Raw genomic sequence first — 13,289 nt, forward strand, 5'->3', positions numbered from 1 at the left:
CATAATGTGCTTATTGGTTTAGTCTATAGTGAAACATAGTAAATCGCTTTAGACTGACACTAAACTCAGGAAGTAAATCTTAAAAATTAGTTCAAGTACCATAACTTAAAGGAGAACTATGGGGTTAAAGGAGAACTATGAGGTGAGTGCTTTTCACTCACCTCATAGTTCTAGCCGACCTGTGACAATGAGACTGTCACAGGTCGGCTCAGTAGATCGGGAGGTGAGCGAACAGATACCGGCGTTCTCTCACCTCTCGATCCCCCCTCCCCGATCTGCCAGCGCTGACTGGCGGAACGGGAGGGGGCGGGTACAGCTGGCTCTGCCTCTAGATAGGCAGGGCCAGCTGTCACTCAGCTGGGCGGATCCCGGCACAATTGACGTGATCCGCTTCAGTGTCTCAGTATACCGCGAGCAGCAGCTCGCGGTATACTGCGGCGTCTCAGTATATCGCGAGCTACAGCTCACGGTATACTGAGCCTAGGGTGACGGTAGGACGCTAGTTTGTGTCCTCCCGTTACCCTAAGGAGAACTATGGGGAAAAGCCCTGACCCCATAGTTCTCCTTTTAAGGCTTTTCCCCATAGTTCTCCTTAAGGTAACGGGAGGACACAAGCTAGCGTCCTACCGTCACCCTAGGCTCAGTATACCGTGAGCTGTAGCTCGCGATATACTGAGACGCCGCAGTATACCGCGAGCTGCTGCTCGCGGTATACTGAGACACTGAAGCGGATCACGTCAATTGTGCCGGGATCCGCCCAGCTGAGTGACAGCTGGCCCTGCCTATCTAGAGGCAGAGCCAGCTGTACCCTTCCCCATCCGTTCCGCAAGTCAGCTGGCAGGGAGGGGGGAATCCAGTTTCTCCCCTGTCACGGCAGAGAGCTGTGACAGGATAGAGAAGTGAGCGAACACCGGTATGTGTTTGCTCACCTCCCGATCTACTGAGCCGACCTGTGACAGTCTCATTGTCACAGGTCGGCTAGAACTATGAGGTGAGTGCTTTTCACTCACCTCATAGTTCTCCTTTTAAGGCTACCTCCTTTTTCGTCCACTTTTGTTGAACAGGGAGGAACGGCTGCCAGTTGGGCCACCCACGGCCTACATTTCTGCTGATTCGGCAGTCGAATTGTCACAAGTTGGCTAGAACTATGAGGTGAGTGAAAAGCACTCACCTCATAGTTCTCTAACAGAAATGTATCTTATTTGTGTATTACTCGGCTGTAGATCCTTAAATCATCTCTGAATTGATGCTGACACTGTCCTTCCTTCTGTAGGATGGCTACTTTTGTTCTCCATGGTCCCTGTGTATGTTGTAAAGTAGCCACTTCTCCAAGCTCACTCCTGTGATGGACTACAATCTCACCTTTTTAGTTTACCAATTTGTATTGAAGTTCATGGGGAAGAAAAGTATCCACCCTCAAGAAGGAAGGAACGTTTTAAGGTGCCCATACACCTTAAAATTATCTGCAGATTTGCTGTGGTCCGATGGAAAAAGTGCAACAGATTGGCCCAGGTGGAGATGACTCCATCCACACAGTTGAGTGTAGATGGAGGAATCTGTTGCACCTTTTCCATCTGATCACAGAAAATCTGCAGATAATTGTAAGGTGTATGGCCAGCTTTAGCACCAATTCAGAGATGTTTTGAGGATCTACAGCCGAGTGATACACAAATAAACTAAATTTTTGTTATTGGTTAAGGTACTTGAATGCATTTTTAAGATTTAACTTGTTTTAGTGTCACTTTAACAAAAGGTTTTTCTAAGAAATGTGTCTCAGGCCTCTCTGGATTCGTTTGTAAACTCCACAGTAGAGGCCAGCTACACAGTTTGAGACTTGCCACTCAAAAATGTGTGCCTGGGATTTTTTGGGGCTCCCTGAGCATTTTCTATAGGTAATAGCAAGTGTAAGTGACAGGTTCCCTTTAGGACACCCGAGAACAGATCCCGGGTTGGTTTGCGTCCACCATTAATGGCTCGCGTCCACCATTAATGGCTCTGTTTTCATGAGTTGTATGGCAAAATAAATGTGTTCAACCCTTTTTGTTTTAGCTCAAACTTTTTAAAGTATTGAAATGCATGGTTTAACATCTTTGTATATGCTTTGAACACATTGGGGTTGATTTACTAACCTTTTAAACACACCACGAACGTGTATACACCTCTGTAGTGTGTTCAGGGGTTAGTAAATCACCCCCATTGTGTCAGGAAATGTCATTTTAACAAGAGCTCAAGTAAAAAGCTTCTGGTGTGCAATGAGTTTATGGTATCGAAGCTGCCAAACAAATCATTTTTTGCTTGACTGCTCTCTTGGCTCTTATAAAATGAAAAATACAGGTGAAACTCGAATAATTAGAATATCGTGCAAAGTTCATTTATTTCACTAATGCAACTAATATTAGTTTCATATATTAGTTTCACCTTTAAGTTGCATTAGTGAAATAAATGAACTTGTGCACGATATTCTAATTATTCGAGTTTCACCTGTATGCTGCAAACTACAGTTTCTAAACCAGCACACCTGGCAGTACCTGTGTGTGGTGGTGGTCTTTTCTGCACAACAGCTGAAGCACAAGCAAATAGTCTTACAGGCTATCGGTCCTATTGTGTAAAAAAAAAAAGTTTGTCCAGTCATAGAAGCTCAACGTTGCATATGGTTATCACCTAGGAGTGTTTGAATGCGAATAGAGAAGCACAGAGACCCAGTGATGACTTCAATGGGTCTAAAATAAGGTATGTAGCAAGGTTTTGTTTTTTTCTTGTGCTTTAAGGAACACTGGATGTCTTCACCATAGGTTTATACCGCTGTTGGCAGGAGGTTTGGATACTACTAGATAAAATTGTAGGAAAGCCCAGGGTAACCCACTCCTACAACCAGTTTTTTATTTTATTGGTGTTCTGGGAAAAGTCTAACCTTCTTCCTTTTTTGATTAGAAAAAAAAAGATTCTTCTCTACATCACTGCTGGAGCTGGTTCCGGATTGCTACTGCCCAGGGTCACCCTATCTTCAGCTTGGCTTTGAAGTGCTGTTACTGGACTGAACACTGCAAGGTTAGCCTAGAAGTGACCTTCAGGCACAGGGTTTCGTGCAAGGCACCTTCCAGACCCTGAGGCTTTGCAAGATTCTCAGTCACAGACATGACTCCCAGAGAGATGCTTCATGGGATTTGTAGTTTCACCACAACTGGAGGGACGGTGTTGGCCATCCCTGATGTAGAGGATCAGCCTGCAGTCCCCTGTTTTGGGTCTTTCAGAGTCCCTAGAGCTGCAAAGACCACCTCACTGCAATGGGAAGCATCCTGATGGGTTCTAGACACCATAAGAGTTTACTGGATTTGTTCACATTTGGGAAGGATATGCTAAGAAGTGGTCTACACCTATTGTGGCTATGCCAGTGACTGATCTCAACAGGAAAACCACTAGGCCAATATAGAGCATCAGATTCATGGATTCTACTTACAGTTGGAATTCCTCTCTAAAAACCAAGTTCTCACTGGCAAGCCCTGATTTTAGCCATTTTTTTGTCTGTTGCCGTAATTTGTCAAATCTTGGCAGAATGGTCTAAATCTGCAAAAGGAATCTCTTGACCGTAGTAATGGATCCTCGACTGTGTGAAGCAGATGTCTGGAGATTTAGACTTCAGCTGTTATTACCTGCTGGCAGCCTCTTGGCTTTTCTCCTGTATGGGTCTGTTACAAATGAGCAAAGCTCTCAAGTGCTGGGTTGTGGACATTTGTTTTTTGTGGAGTGCTTGTCCTGTCTGGTATTTAAAGTATGATGTCTCTTCAGACCTTCCCTTTACATTACCATCAAGTAATATATCTGGAGGCCAAAGACTACACCTGCCTCTGTGTAACAAGTCATAGGGAGAGGTCAGCTATGTCCCTTCCTTTTCCTCCCCTACACCTGGCATAAGCACTCCCAGGACTTCCAAGCCTGGTTTTCCAGCCACCTGTGAGGTTGGGAGTAAGCAGCCTGCTAAATCAGGGAAGCCTTCCTTAGAAAAGTAGAAGTTTACCTTAATGCTAAGTGGTAGGACATTTGTTAATTGTTGCAGGACCGTGGATAGTATGCCTTTCAGATATTGGGTGTAGGGTTTGCCCGTTCAGGATCACAGGCTGAACCCTCAAATTGCTCTCTTGCTTCCCAACATCTACATTTTGTGATTGCACAGATTAACAGATTGGCCTCTGTTCCTTCCCTTGGAGTCTCTTGCTCCTAAAGATACTTGTCCTAGCTCCTGCATTAGCTTGGTCTGAGGAAATGTATTGCCATCTGCCTTCAGTTCTCTTTGACATAGAAGGCGTTTGCCTCTGTCAATCTGAGATCTGAGAGGCGTTTGCCTCTCAGATCTACTGTCCCTGTCCTTGCCAGGGAGACCGCTTGACCTTCATGGTCAGCTAAGGCATGTACTCTCTCTTCCCACCATCCACCTGGGGTTTTAACACTCTAGTCTCACCCCCACACTTTCTCCAGTGCTGCCCTAGTGCCTTCTCATGATACCCACATTGTGAGTTACTCAGATAACCTGTGGATAGCAGCCAGTGTGCACCCTAATGGACCAGGTCTTCCTGATGGTCCAAATGTCTCCAAGATTTGGCTGGATCTTGGTAAGTTGGGAGACCACACTAAAACGTCCCTGCCTGCAGTGGTTAAAAATAGAATGGTTCTGCGGTAGGAGAAACTACAGCTCTACCGCTCATGCCCCTTTCCCTTGGTCAGGGAGTTGCCCATTTCTCTGCTGTTGCAGGAGAATTGTGTGATAAAGGGCCATCCTCTCTAAGGGAACCCACTTTACCCGAGTGTTTTCTCATACTACTTCAGATTATTCCTCCTGTTGTGGATCAGGTTTCTCAGTAGACTTCACTGTCTTCCCTTGAGGAACCGGTATTTCATGACCTGGTTAATCAGGCTTTTGGGGTTGGCAATGATTTATCTTCCTACTTTCTAGAAGGTCCTGCTCTGGCGAGAATAGTAGTTTTTTGACCCTCACTGGGAAGAAACCGCTTGTTCCAGTTCTGTCCACTCTGCTTACCTAAAGTGTGGTCTTTGAAAGGCCAGTTACTTTCAACTGGCTGTTTCTGGACATGGAGTGGTCTAGACATCAGGATGCATCTCTGATCCTATGTTGCAGGTGGACAACGTTGGAGGGAAACTCAATGATCCCGTGGCACTCTGCATGCTGAACAAGTTTAGTTTTTCCTAATGTAGGGAATGCTATGACTCCATGGGATCTGCATGTCTGGTTTCTTTTGCAGACTCAATGTTGGATTGTCTGGTAAAATGCCTTTTTTTTTTTCTTTGTCACGCTGATAACTCTCCTGCCTGTTGCTTCATGGACTCTGATGCATTGTTGGATCTGTGGAGTCCAGAGCATCTCTAGCCCAGCAACTCTGAGCCTCCAGCATAGGCAGGGTATTTTTTTTTTCCTCTAGGGCTATGAGGCCTTGCTGATGGGTGAGTTTTGAGCTTGATCCTTATTGCTATTAGTTTGCAGGCCTTATGACTGTCTTGGGATAAGGAACATTTGCTTCCATCCCCTATTTGTATGGGAGCTTCCCATGTACCCTACCTTATTTGATCATGCTGACTCTCTAGGTGGTTCCAATACCACCATTAACCTACTTGGAAGTTCTTCCACTTATGCCATCCTTGGGGTTAACCCCTGATAAGCTAAGCTTTCTTCCCCGACATTTATCCTTGATATGGACTTGGTCCTTTTTGATCTTTGGGGTCTGTTGAGACAAGGCTTAGGGGCAGGTTTTAGTTGCTGTGTTTTTTTGTTTGTTTTTTTCCCCCCATGGTCTTGTCCTTTTGCCGACCTGGGAGGTTTGGCCTCCTCTCAGACTACAGTTCTAGGGCATTGGCCTGCAAGGCAGGCAGTCCATAGATCTTAATGGTGGGCCTGTTGGCAGTTGTTTGCTGTTGCCTATCCTTTGGTCGGACTGCTTTTGGACATCTTTGTTAAAAACTTTCTGTGCCCCTCAGTGGAAGAGAAAGAAGATGAAAAACCTCTCTGTGTGGAGTTCTGCTTTAAGTCCTTTACAAGTAGTATAAAAGTTAAGTTTGCAATAGTTGCTGATAACGTAGACAGTGACTTTGAGCAAAAAGTGGATATACTCAAATTAAGGTAATCAGTGGCACTACTAGGAACTGGCTTTAACTGCCTCCTAGATCCGAGTGGGCATATTTAAATGTCCCGTCAGCCATGCCCACTCACGCGCGGTAACCTGCCCAAATTTAATAGGCAGTGATGCCTGCTTACATACAAGTGATCTGCTGGCTATAGAGCCAGCGGATCGCTTGTATAAGGTGCCTGTGTGTGCGCCCCGCTCCCGCTGGTCCCAGGCTCCGCTGTGCCCGGTGCGAGCCCAGGACCAGCATGGTGGCTCTGACAGGATCAGAGGGAGATTGGTACACGATCTCCCTCCAGTCCCCTCTCCAGTGTCCGAATGCGGAAGTGATGTATATTAGATCACTTCCGCATTCTGCTGTCACTCTCCAGCTTCAGAAGCTGGTGAAGCAGATCTCTGCTTCATCAGCTTCTTTGGGGGTCCCTAGGTGACATTCGGGTCTTGGAGACCTCTGATGGCTCCATAAAGAGGACCTGTCACATCTCTTTGCCCCGTATGCGATAACAATAAAGTTAAGGGGGGGGGGGGGGGAGGAATAGGAAAAAAAATTAAAGTTGAAAAAAAAAATGTAAAGTCACACATGAAAACGTATTAGAATAAAACCAAAAACATTTTTCAAGTCCCCACCCATATACATGCACGCATGCAAACATGCGTCAGGTGCGCATACATGCAAAAACGATGATTGAGCCCGTTACGCCGCACATGTTGCATATCGCTGCAAACATCTGAGTTAGCAATAATTTTAGGGCCACCAATCACGATAACGCTAAACTGATGAGCGGTAAAAGCTTTTAAGGTGTCGCCTATGGTCAATTTTGGGTATGGTAGAGATCTCTTTTAAACTAACCAGTATGTGCAGAACTTGTTATGCAGTGTGGTTAACTTTTTAGTTTTACCTTTGGGTCATCAAAGGTTTTTTTTTTTGTTTTTTTTTTTTTAAAGAGGACCAGAGCTATGGAGACTTTTCAAAAGACATGAAGAATTGGTCACCAACATTGCTTGTAGTCTCCCTGTGGCTGATTCCACCTACAGACCCCCCCCTTCGTGTCCCTCCACAGGTGATGTGTTGACTGGTGGGTAATATTCAAGTAGCGGGAGAGGTGGAGAAAGCACAGGTCTATTACATGAATGAGGGAGATGCACGCAACACAGGTTTTACTTCACAAAGTGGCACAGTAGTGATGTCATGAAATACCAGATCTATGGCTATAAGGTTTTAGGAGTGTCTTGAGCATTACAGGAAGTGCTCTAATCTTTTTAAGAAGGAATTCAAGACGAAATGTAAATCTTTCAGGGTACTGCTTAGGCAAAGTTAACACTTCTAGATGTTTCCTATAGGATAGCAATTTTTTTTGAAGTCTAGTCTAAAGCCACATAACGGAGTAGCTAGCATTTTTAAAGGTAAGCAATGGCAGTCTGCTTTTTGTTTGCCTTGCATTACAAACTGGAGCTCAAAAGTTCTAAAGTGGGTTCACGAAAGCAGCAAAAATGTGCTTTGTACACGCTTTCTGAAGCCAGTGCTTTAAGTTCAACATTTACAACAATGCCTATCTATATAGGACATTTTGCATTGTCTGACCTGCCACTGGGGTTTGATCTGTATCCTGCATGTGGACAGGTTAACGTTCAGTTTTGAGTTTTCCTGGTCAGCCCTGAGTGCAGCATGTATCCTGTTTAAGATTTAGGCCTTAACACCTACATAGTAGGTGTGTTGAGGGATTCCTGTGTCGGGAACTTGCGAATTTCTGCAGCATGAATCCCATATATGCTGTTTAAAAGCAGCAGCTGTCAACCTGTTCAAGTTAATAATCCAGTGACAACGGGCACATTTAAAAGTAGCAGTGCGCTAGGAGCCAGTATTTCATTGGTTCGGTGTCCCCTCCGATTCCCATTTCTCCCAGCAGGGATTGGAGGGGCCACAGACGCATGCAGACATTGCCAAGTAGAGGAGAGCTACACCAAACTTCTCGCAACACTACAATGTTTGTAAATAATTGAGAACATAGTATTCAGATACTGTGACCCCCAATTATTAGGAAGTGCTCAACATCACTTCCTGTTCATTTATGATTATGGGCATAGTATCGGTTTACTATCTCCTCGATTCCTGAATGAACAAGAAGCCTGCATGCTTCATTGAACTAGAAGTTAATTTAGTGCTGGGGCTCTGTGTCCTTAATCTTCTTTATTATTATCAAAGGGAAATATCAGGGGCCCCTAATCTTAAAGAAAAAAATAAAGCCTGCCCCCCCCGTTTAAAACAAAACTAGAAATGGTGGGAAAAACAAGTTTGTCAGCCTGACCAAATTCTAGTATGAAATGAAATTTTGAAACCGAAAATAGTCAGGCCGAAACCGGAAAAAAAAGGGTGTGTGTATATTTTACTTTAAGGGGCTCTGGAAAATATCTAAATCTAAAGGGACCCCTAATATTTCCAATTTATATAATAGAAAAAGAGATTGAGAACACAGTCCTCAATGCTTTCTGCTTCCCCTGTTGTGAATGAACAGGAATCTTTTTATACTGAGTGTTCCTGTTCATTCATACATTGTGTAGATAGTATGTTTACTATGTATGAACAGGAGGTGATGTAGATAACTTTCCTATTCATTCATAACTGGTACATAGTAACTTGTATGTCGTCCAATTATTTACAAACATTCAGCGATCGCTGACTGTATACCGCTCTCCATCCTGACTCTGTCGCAGAAGGCTGAGCCGACTGTGCGGGAGGAGAGCTCGCTCTATTTTGACAGCTGAATTTTCTTTATCAACACTGGCTCTGCCTCCTGTAACACGCTCACAACGCACAGCTTTTCTCCTCCCTACTGGATGCTGCGCGCAGAGCAGCACCCAGTGGGGAGGAGACAAACTAGGAATGCACCACAATTTTGACTGAAAGATGGTATTGTGCCCACAGTGGCATTTTCATCCAATATGTTTTGGTGGCCAACATTTTGGTGCATTCCTACTGCCAACTAATCGATTATAATTAATGTATTAAATATACCTTTTTTTTTTTTTTTCCCAATTGGCAAATTAGGTTCACTTCTAATATGCTGCTCATTTTAGTAAAACAAGGCAAACATATAACTATGGAATTTCACATCTTTTTTTTTCTCTCTCTTGCTCTCTAGTGTTCAAGACTTCTTTCCCCATAAGACAACCATGGCAGTAGACATTGCTATGAATTTCTACTTGGGTTCGACTGCATTGAAACGAGACCACCTGGAATGCAGGATTACACCCAAAACTAGCAAGCCACTGAGACCATGTATCCAACCAAACGACAAGACCTTGCTAACAGAGCTGAAAAATCAAGAGGAGAAAGTGAAAAAGCGGGTTTCCTTTGCAGACAGTAGAGGTCTATCCCTTACTATGGTAAAAGTATATTCGGAGCTTGATGACCCTCTGGAGATTCCCTTCAACATCACAGAACTGATTGACAACATAGTTAACTTGACCACATTAGAGAAAGAACATCTGATTTTGGACTTTGAACAACCTGCTGCAGATTACCTGGATTTCAGGAACCGCCTCCAGGCAGACTTTGTCTGTCTCGAAAATTGCATGCTCAAAGAGCGAACTCTTGTTGGCACTATAAAGGTCAAGAATCTTGCCTTCCAGAAAAATGTCAAAATAAGAATGACCTTCAATGCTTGGCAGAGCTTTACAGACCACGAATGCCACTATGTCAAAGACACTTATGCAGGCACTGATAGGGACACTTTCTCATTTGATATTATTCTGCCGGATGCTATTAGGTCTCTGAAGAAGATAGAATTTGCTGTCTGTTTTGAATGCAATAGTAAAACCTATTGGGACAGTAATAAAGGACAAAATTACAGAATAGTTCGGTCTGACTTTCACAACCGCCACTGTGAACCTGATTATAACCTTTCTGTGGATCAGTTTGGGAGTCCCAGGTGCTCTTATGGCTTGTTTCCGGAGTGGTCCAGCTACTCTGGGTTTGATAAACAAGGGCCCTACTACTAATGAAGTATAAAAGTACTGTTATGCCAGTCCCAACATTGGAGACTTGGTGTATGGTGAGATTTCAAACATGTTAAGCCTTGTTGAACTGAAACTGGTTTCAGACCGTATAGTAGATTACAGTGAAAATGTAACGTGTAGAGTGTATTGCAAAAGGATTACACTTCCTCATCCATTAAAATGTCCAAAGTAGCACCTTCTTTAAAATGAATGGAGTCAAGACAGGAAGACGCTGCTAAACTTTTTCCTTCCTAATGCTGCTTTAGTTCTATTCAACGGTAAACATCATCTTTGTGGTTGCTTTTTCTTTAATAATGTCCTATACATTCTAATGCAGTAACTATGTTGTACATAGTGTGCTGACACTTCATAATGGGGCTGTGCTCTAGCTTACATTCTTGGCAGAAATGATGTGTATGTGGTTTTCCTACTGAGGTTGTTTTTTTTTCTGCTGGTTCTTCTCAGGTAAAATGTGCTTAAGTCTGCTGGAACTGAGTAATTTTATTTGTTTGCACTGCCCTGTGCACATGCATCTGTGTAGTAGATCACATCCAGTAGTGTTTGCACAAGTCTTGCATTGTAGGCCTCTCGTGCTTTTCACATGAGCATTACTGTCTTGATTTGATCAACAGCTATATGTGCTGTAACTCCAAATCCAAGTGAAACCGTATTCTCCTGTTCTTTTCTTTTTTGTTTATGTAAACAAACCCTTTTTAAAAGTCACTTAGGAATATGTGCCTTAAACTCTACACTCTGATCATTCACTGCATACTTTCCATGCACCATTTAGCTGATTTTTAAGGCTGCTTGTGTGAGGGTTGTTAATTTTTTTTTTTTAATACTGGCAGTTGAATAGCTTGTGGGATTTGTGGAGGGGTTTTATTTTCTTGGCTGGATACTGGTGTCCACTTAATAAACTACTCTGTGTTGGAGACTCTTTACCTACTACTGTATCTGCATCAGGTTTTACCACCTATTTATTACTTTATCTTATGAATTTATGGTGGAAAGTAGCAGGAGCGGTTTGAAATTGACGTTGGCATTGGTTCTAGGATCAGTGAAGACAACTGCAAATTACCTTTTATTGGATTGTGTCAAGGACCAGAAAACTTGGATGCCATTGAGCTTTCTGATGCTTTTCCTTCCCAGCTTGTATGTGGTGACATGGAAATTGCATCTTTTGTGACTAACCCAAGTAGACCCCATTTTTGTATGGCATTTTAAAGATTGCACAATTTTCAACTATTAAATATTAAAGTTTTCCCCCTTTTTTGTGTGTTTTTAGGATGTGTATTTACAGACCAGTATTTCATGAGTTACAGTATACTGTATAGCTTACTCTTTACTTTTCCTAATCCATTTTTCTGGTAGAGGGGGAACAGTGTCGGAGTATACACAACAAAAGTTATTTTCGAACTTGAAACAAAACTTTTGATAGCCTTGAACAGGCGCAATCGGTCTTCAGTTTAAAAATGGGGATAGCCTACTGTGAATGTTTGCAGAGATGTTAAACTCAACCCCTAGTGTTTTCAAACTAGAAGTGCCTTGATAGTTTTTTCCTTTTTATTATATTGTTTTTTTCTTTTCTCCTCCTCTGCATGTTGATGTTTTAAGAAGAAAATTGTGTACACTTCATTGGGGGACAGAAAAATGCACTTTATAATCACGAGTGAAAAATAGATTTGTATTTTTTTTTTTTTTTAATTCGACCTTTAAATGGATGTTTTTAAGGTAAAATGTAATAAAGGTGAAACAAACAAGTAGCCTGTGATGAATCTGTGTTTATTTGTTAGAAGCTGGACTTGTGTGTCATTAACAATTTTAAAGAGTGTGACATTTCTAATATTTGCACAGTTCTAGATAAATTCTGGACACCATCTCAATAGAGAACCTTTTTTGTGCTTGTCCAGACAAGTGAATTTTCGTCCCTCCAGAAATGTGTAGGTGTTCTTTTGGAGGGGGAAAAACTTCCATCTTTTATGGTCTGGGCATTTGCATTAGTGTTCACATGCCATAAGGTTTAATATAAAGCAGCCCTTTCTTTAACCCCCTTCACGACTGACGACGTACAGTGTACGTCGCCAGCATCAGGGCTGTTTAAAGAGACTCTGTTAAAACTTGTAAGCCAACTGTCTGCTTTACAATAGAAGAGATTCTATGGCCTGGTGAAGGGGTCGCCCCCCGCGGTGCTTCACGGGCTCCTACGGGCCCGGGACCAGCTTCTCTGGTGTCAGCGGGGAGCTGGGGAGGAGATGGATGAACCTCCGTTCGTCGATCCACTCCCCGTTCTATGGGACCGGAAGCAATGCAGATTGCATCACGTCCGGCCCCATAGCTGTCAGTGCTGGGCTCCTGAAGCCCAGCTATAAGCTATTGAAGTGCGATCTGCAATAGCTTATTTGGAGTGTAAAGGTGACACTGGGGGTCTTTTGGACCCCCAGCATCACCTTTTAAAGAGTACCTGTCACCACCATCTGCTATCACATGGGGGGGGGCTTGTTAGCCCCCACTATGTGATAGCAATCAAAGTAAAAGAAGAAAGTTTTTAAAATGTTTTAAAGTACCCGGCCCCTGCGTCGCCACGTAAACACGTGTGCCTAAGTATGAAAACGCCGAACACGCTATACATGTTGGGTATCGCCGTGCACGCTGGAGTGAGCAATAATTCTAGGGCCAGTATTTTTGTGTATCTCTAAATTGATGACCTGTGGGGGCTTTTGAAGCATCTATGGACTTTTTTGGGGCTACTGAGGTTTGTTGCAGTTTCACGGACCGACGCACACAATTTTTGACCTGGGCATGTTGGGTATCTATTTACTTGTTGTAACCTCATCTTTTATTGTGTTTTGGGGCATTTAAGTAAATGTTTCACTAAATTTTGGGGTTTGATAATGATTTGCGCTAATATCGTGCAACATAAAAATTTGCAATTGCCACCATTTTATTCTGTAGGATCTTAGTTTTCAGAAAATATATAATGTTAGGGGGTTTTAAGTTAATTTCCAGGCCTAAAATGTGGAATATAACATGGGTGCAAAAAAAGGGCCTCAGTCATGAAGGGGTTAACCAATCCTTTTATAAACCATTGCTAGATATTCTCCTATAGATAATTCACTTGTGCATAGTCTGTGAACAGAAGCTGTGCTGCTTTAAAACCGTTCT

General features: G+C 43.1%; 1 protein-coding gene across 1 annotated transcript in view; it reads left to right on the plus strand.

Moving 5' to 3' along the window:
* PPP1R3B (protein phosphatase 1 regulatory subunit 3B) overlaps window positions 1-10,245 on the plus strand; it is a 10,900-nt gene extending 655 nt beyond the window's left edge. The window contains exon 2 of the mRNA XM_018565584.1: window positions 9,272-10,245. Within this exon, the coding sequence (XP_018421086.1) occupies window positions 9,272-10,130 (859 nt within the window). The 3' untranslated portion in view covers window positions 10,131-10,245. The remainder of the gene's footprint in view (window positions 1-9,271) is intronic.
* The last annotated feature ends 3,044 nt before the right edge of the window (window positions 10,246-13,289 follow it).

This window comes from Nanorana parkeri, unplaced genomic scaffold (genome assembly GCF_000935625.1).
Source record: "Nanorana parkeri isolate BGI_ZX_2015 unplaced genomic scaffold, ASM93562v1 scaffold863, whole genome shotgun sequence".
In the NCBI taxonomy this organism is placed as follows: Eukaryota; Metazoa; Chordata; class Amphibia; order Anura; family Dicroglossidae; genus Nanorana; species Nanorana parkeri.